Source organism: Austrofundulus limnaeus, unplaced genomic scaffold (genome assembly GCF_001266775.1).
Source record: "Austrofundulus limnaeus strain Quisiro unplaced genomic scaffold, Austrofundulus_limnaeus-1.0 Scaffold80, whole genome shotgun sequence".
Classification (NCBI taxonomy): domain Eukaryota; kingdom Metazoa; phylum Chordata; class Actinopteri; order Cyprinodontiformes; family Rivulidae; genus Austrofundulus; species Austrofundulus limnaeus.
This window is the reverse complement of record NW_013952482.1, coordinates 1578378-1584457: the sequence shown is the minus strand read 5'-3', so window position 1 is coordinate 1584457 and position 6080 is coordinate 1578378. Positions and strand designations below refer to the sequence as shown.

Below are 6080 nucleotides of genomic sequence, written 5' to 3'. Positions count from 1 at the left end.
GTATGTAAACACTCTGATACCCTGTACTGCAGCAACACTGCAGTGCTAGTTTAAAAAGAGTTTAATATTCGTCCTCCACAACAGTAGATGGCAGTAATGTATCAAAAAGTTGTTCAGGGAAAAAACTAGAAAAATGCAATCATCGTGTTTTAACAGCAGGGGGCGCTCGCCTGCAGCAAAAAATGAAGTTATGCTCTAGCTGTGAATACACATAGGTAATTCTTTCCGGGGTCCAAACATCACGTCTGGTGTGGTAAAAGAACGTCAAGGACCACCGATAATAATTCGGTAGCATACCTCTATGCAACGTTTGCATTACCGACACTCGCAGCACCTTTCCAAAAGACGTCAAGTGTGGCGCAGCGGCACGGCTGAGGATTTATTTAACTACAGCAGCGGCTAGTTAGCCACATCCGCAGACAGGTAATGTTCACAAGTTTCCAGCTTCGCCGTTCTCTTTAGTTCTGACTTACTCACACGCCACATTCATTTAGTGATTTTTACCTAGGGGGATGGCTTTATTCCAAGTTTCGTTTAATTTGCTGTCGGTGTAGTAGAGTTACTGTAAGCTAAATAATAAGTCTGACCGGAGTGAGGCGTTCAGGGCATCTCAAACAAAACGGACAGTTTTCATTCCTACTTTAACTGCGTGTTGATTGCTTAATCATGTATTTAACACAATTCCGTGGATGGAAGCAGAATTAAAGAGGTTTATTTGTCACCTTTAGTCGCCTTTGTAAGTCACGTGACTTAATTGCTGCAACAGGTGAGACGCCCAACCTCGTCCAACGTTGCAGAGGCCTTTTCCGGGATGTGAGGTTGAGGGGAGCAAAAGAAGCGGTGTTATCTGGTAAATTAGATACTATAAAAATCCAAACAGATAATAAAATTTAGAAATCTAAATAAACCAGTCACGTTATCTTGTTGGATAAAAGCCAAGTATAATTATCATGTACTCCTAATTATGTTGAACCCCACGATTTCTAAGTATGCCAAAAGTGATGTAATTATTACATCAACTAGATAAATGTAGACAAAATATACTGTCATTATTAACAATAAAATTATCTAAGGGTGTATTTGTGAGTACACACGAATGTAACTGTGGCTTTACTCGTTGTTTTTATGAACCTCCCCTTCACATTTATAAGCTTAGTATTAGTCTGTTATCATTTTAGGAGCCCAGTCCAACTACAGGTACAGTTGGAAGTGATTGGGGCTCAGCCATCTTTATATAGTTGTCACTGCTTCAGAGGATGTGCTTGGAATGTTCTGGGTAGATGTGTCTTGGTTTTTCTACCATTCATCTTCATTTGTTATCTTCTTTACAGCTTTGCCCCTCGTCATTGTTACTTTAAAGTGACATTTGAAAGCAAAATTCTGTGTTAAATTTAAAAAAAATTGCTTACCTAATTTGTTTACAGCAGTGTTTGTGTGAGGTACTCTGATTTCTTTTTTTTTACTTTATTGGTTTCTTTAAAAATAACTAAATAAATTTATAATATAATAAAAATASAAATCACAAATAAAATGAAAATGATATATTTCCTCTCACAGTCCAAAAACATGCATGTTTGGCTGCCTTCAGGCTCAGGCTTCCCTTGGAAAAGAGATTTGTGATCTCAGTGGGATTTGCCTGGTTAAGTATGGTTAAGTAAAGATTGATAATAAATAAATCTGTTGTAGATAAGCTTTTTGAATGACTTCTGTTTGGAGAAATATGTTCATTTTATTAATGAGCTAAAAAGCTGGTCCAACTGGGGTCATGATCGCAGTGGACTGCCGTTCTACTTCAATCACATGCTCTAAAATATCACCATCAGTTTAGCCTTTATGGTTGTATTCATATAATTTTATGGTCATTTGCAAGCACAGATAATGTGCAGCAGAGGCTAGCTGTAGCAAACCTGATAGTGGTGCAAAGGTTCACGTGAACTTATGTGAAGTTTCTCAGATAATTAGTTTTAAGACGGCAGCTATTCATTTTGGTCTTGGTCCCAGTTGGACAAGGTGTTAGCTCATCAGAATAAACTTAATATTTTCAAACTGAGATACTTCAAACAGCCATTTGCCAACAATCGGTGGTGGTTTTTGAGTGTTTGAAGTCAAGTTAAAATCTTGTAATTCAAAACATTAATTTGATCATCACAACCATTTATATTATACTCTGGCACCTAGTGCTTACAATACTTAACTTTACCATCTGCCGCAGGTTAGATATTTATTGCTCACAATGCTGCAAAGTGAAAAGTCAGGCAGGCTTGTAGGACCTGTTCATACCATCCTGTCTCTTTTTTCAGGTATGTCTGATGTTAGTCTTGAGGCTGAGGCGGGGCAGACCTCAGCCGAGGACCCTCAGCAGGACTGTGAGGCTGATAAAGCAAAGGAGAGCTTGAGGGAGGATCTGACTCCGGAGAGTGTAGACAGTAGCAGGGGTGGAGAGGACACAGAAGATGCAATGTATGACATTGATATTAACAGTGACGACGACCGTGCAGCAGCTTGTGAGAAGGACTTTCAGGAGCAGAACGAGGGTAGTCTGAAAGTCAGTGCAGTCTCTGCAGGCGAGGAGACAAAACACCGTGTTGAGTTGTCCGAAACACCGGAGAGAAATGGAGATTCTAACGATGAAAATAAGGTGATATTTATCTTCATGTAGCAAAATCAACCTGCTCTATCGCTTCCTCTCTGCGCCTAACTGGTTTTGCTTTTATTTACTTGGTTTGCTGGGGTGGTGGCAGTTATTTTCCTGCATAATCAACACATCAACTTTAAGTTGACGGTCAGAAATAACATCTTAACATGAGCTAGAATGGGACTTTTGTGTATCTGTCCTGGTTGTGGTTCTTCAGATTTGCTGGAATTCATAGAAAGCAACCTGATCGTGGTGGGTGGCCTTCATGCTAATTAGTGCGTTGCTCTGTCATGTGCCTCGTGTATTTTATTTATTTATTTATAGTTTGCCAAGATGATTAAGGCTCCTTAGATTTTCTCTCTTTCTGGCTTATTGCACAATGATCTTTGTGTTTATCTCTGTTATTACTGTGACATTTAAGCATTTTGTTGTAGCTCAAAGTGTTGATTGCTCTCATCTCTGTTACAAGTAAGTATTCACATCTTCACAAGTTTTATAATGTCAATTTSAAACTGTTTTCTGCTCTTTGTATGCTGTGTGCACACAGCTCTTAACATGTTTTTTTTTAGTCAGTCACATGTCAGGCTAAGAGATTTGGACTCCTGACTGCAACATTTTTGGCAGCCCCACATTATTGTTCTTCTGGAATGTGTAACTCCTAAGGATGTTGAATTCTCATTCTGTCTTACACTTATCACCTGCAGTGTATGTCTCATTGCAAGAACATTTTAAAATAGCATTATCTTTTGTGTTATTTAGTTTCAGCCTTATTCAGTTTAATTGTGTGACAACCTGTAGTTTAAGATGCAGATTGTGAGGATWTCCTTATTGCTTCTGCTTAGAGGTGAACAGGCAGTTAGTTGTTATCATCCATCCCTCCCGTATTATGCTGGCTTGTATCCAGGATACTGAACTGTGTGACTACGTTGTCTATTCACATGCCTGATTAATTCAGAGCCATTTAGCTATTGTGTGTATGCTGCAGGAGGATAACACACAAGCTGTCCCGTTTAGTGTTTTCAGACGGTGAGTGTGATCAGTTTGGCTCCGACATCTGATTATCATCTGGTGTCTCAGTCTCCTCCCTCTGAGGTCTTGGAATATAAAATGATTCGGATGTAAAAAATAATAGTTTTGTCTCTGCAACTTTATTTAAATGGAGACATGGCTGTGGCAGTGTTGGTTTTTTGTGTTTCCCCTTTAAAGATCCTGTTCTTAGGCCCTGTTTACATGAAGGATCACTTAAAAAGTGATTTCCTGATGCTGACTGTGAAAAAGCTACACATTTGCTCTGTAATGCTGTGCACGTTGAATCCACTGTAGTTTCCTGCTAGTTCATCAGTTGGTGGTGTGATTTTTTTTGTGTTTATGAGACACATATGTGCAAAAACAATTCAGTCTTGACCATGARAACAGTGGCATCCAAAATGGATGATGTAACATACGTTTGGACTGAGGATGAGATTGCTTTGTGCCTGCATGTTAAAGGATGAGTAGCACAAACAGCACATGGCTGTCCTCCATTGTTACTGTTGTTCATCAACAGCAGAAGCGCAGAAAAACTATTGGCTGCAGCCGCCTGCAGCGCACACGTGACTTCATGTTTTCTGCACTTTCACTTGAACCAAAAACCTCCACTCGGAGACCTGGATTAAAAACCATTCGATGTCAGAGAAAAAGACTGGTTTTGCACACAGCTCACATATAGCAGAAAGGCTACGGCTTCACCTAAAAACAGTTTTGTGTTAAACAGGACCTCAAGGTCAAAGTGGCCCATGGGATATTAGGCCTGTCTATCAGCAGCATGTTGTCAAGAAGGCAGAYCTTTGTGTTTCTGTCTGCCTGCACCAGGGTGTCCTATGGCCTTTAAGTATTCATGTGTCTGTCACACGACACACTGGTAAACCAGCAGTCTTTGTCACAGATGCTAACAGAATCATTTTTTAATACTTGYTTTAATATCTTATATTCAGATTCTGTAATGTTAGCTGTGAATTAGACTTTTAAGGCCACACAAACAAACCAATTATTTCAGACACTAAATTTAACTTTGAGTTGACATCTTTAACTGCTTATCAAAGCAAAATGCAAATATATTTTGTAAGTTTTATAGTATTACAGCAGCAGAAGGTAGTGTAGTGCTAATTTAAAAATRCGTATAAAGAGGTCACACCTATTTATTACAAACATAAAATTAATTTGTCTACAGCTCATTTTTTCAGAAACATTTAAGACAATGTGTTTATTTTAGAGATCTTTTTCTTTCCRGTTCCCATTATAGGTGGTTTGTTCTGCTGACTTTGCCTTTTAAGTTCCCTTGAAATTTTCTATTGCCTCATATCATGTCATAATTGGACAGATATTCAATTTCCCTTTTTAACCTGTATGACTGCATCCTTTTAAAACATCTTCACACTTACTAAAACTTAGTCAACTTTGTTTCGCTGTCACCATCTCATACCTGGGAGTTTCAAAATAAATAATGTCTGAGGTGAACAAAGTAACATTAACCTAACCAAAACAATGCTCCTTAAGGAAGTTTTAAAATAATGATTTGGCATCCATGTTTTTTTATTTTATTATTTTACATTTTTCTGGACACCTTAGATATTCACAAAATAAAGTATTTATTAAGCTATTTAAGTCATCACAGAAATCTCGTCACTTATATCTTTCACTAATTATAAGTCCTTAAAAAAGGAAGCACATTTTATCCTCACTGCTGTGAATTAGCATTTAGCATGCTAATAATGCATTTGATTAATCAAACAGACCCACACTACCCTAAAATAATTTTTTCTTACCGTTTTGACTCCCAGTTTGGACTCATTTGGTACTTGTATAAAATTTTCTTGACTGTATTTTCTGCTATTTTATGTGTTAAAATAATTCACATATTTAAACGTTTAACTAATTATGTGACTGCCTATTATTTTAGAGTCGCATCCTACTTTTTCTGACGTGTCACCATGCAGAGCTGTGAGTCAGTGACAGTATATTCATATTTTAGTTTGACATTTTGTACCTGGCAGTTTATAAAAACACAATAAATAGCAGAAGTAAAGATGCTTCCTGTAGCATGGCACAGTAAAAGTTACTAAAAGAATCTCATGAATAAGCTTTCCATTTAGTTCCGAGTGAAACCACTTGTTTACAAGACCAGGATCCTGTTACCAAGTGATCTGGTAGCCATTTGCATAATTTAGACAATGGAGATAAAGAATGTTGTTTCAAAGATACAAAATCAGATTTAACAATCAAATAATCAATCAAATAATTCATTATTGTCTTTTAGTTTTTTCTGTTTTTCTGTTGCTCCAGATTTACAGTGGTTTGCAAAAGTATTCATACCCCTTGAACTTTTCCATATTTTGTCACATTACAACCACAAACATAAATATATTTCACTGGAATTTAAAAAATACCAACATGTTTTGTATAGATG

At 37.4% G+C, this 6080-nt stretch overlaps 1 protein-coding gene across 4 annotated transcripts in view; it reads left to right on the top strand.

The window, feature by feature from the left end:
• Positions 1-168: 168 nt before the first annotated feature.
• The window catches only part of arfip1 (ADP-ribosylation factor interacting protein 1 (arfaptin 1)), a gene marked incomplete at its 3' end in the record, with an annotated part of 13290 nt that continues 7378 nt past the window's right edge, over positions 169-6080 (top strand). Inside the window, 2 exon segments of one of the 4 annotated variants that reach the window (XM_014011444.1) lie at positions 169-423; positions 2301-2638. In XM_014011444.1, the coding sequence (XP_013866898.1) occupies positions 2303-2638 (336 nt within the window). 4 annotated transcript variants of the gene reach the window in all.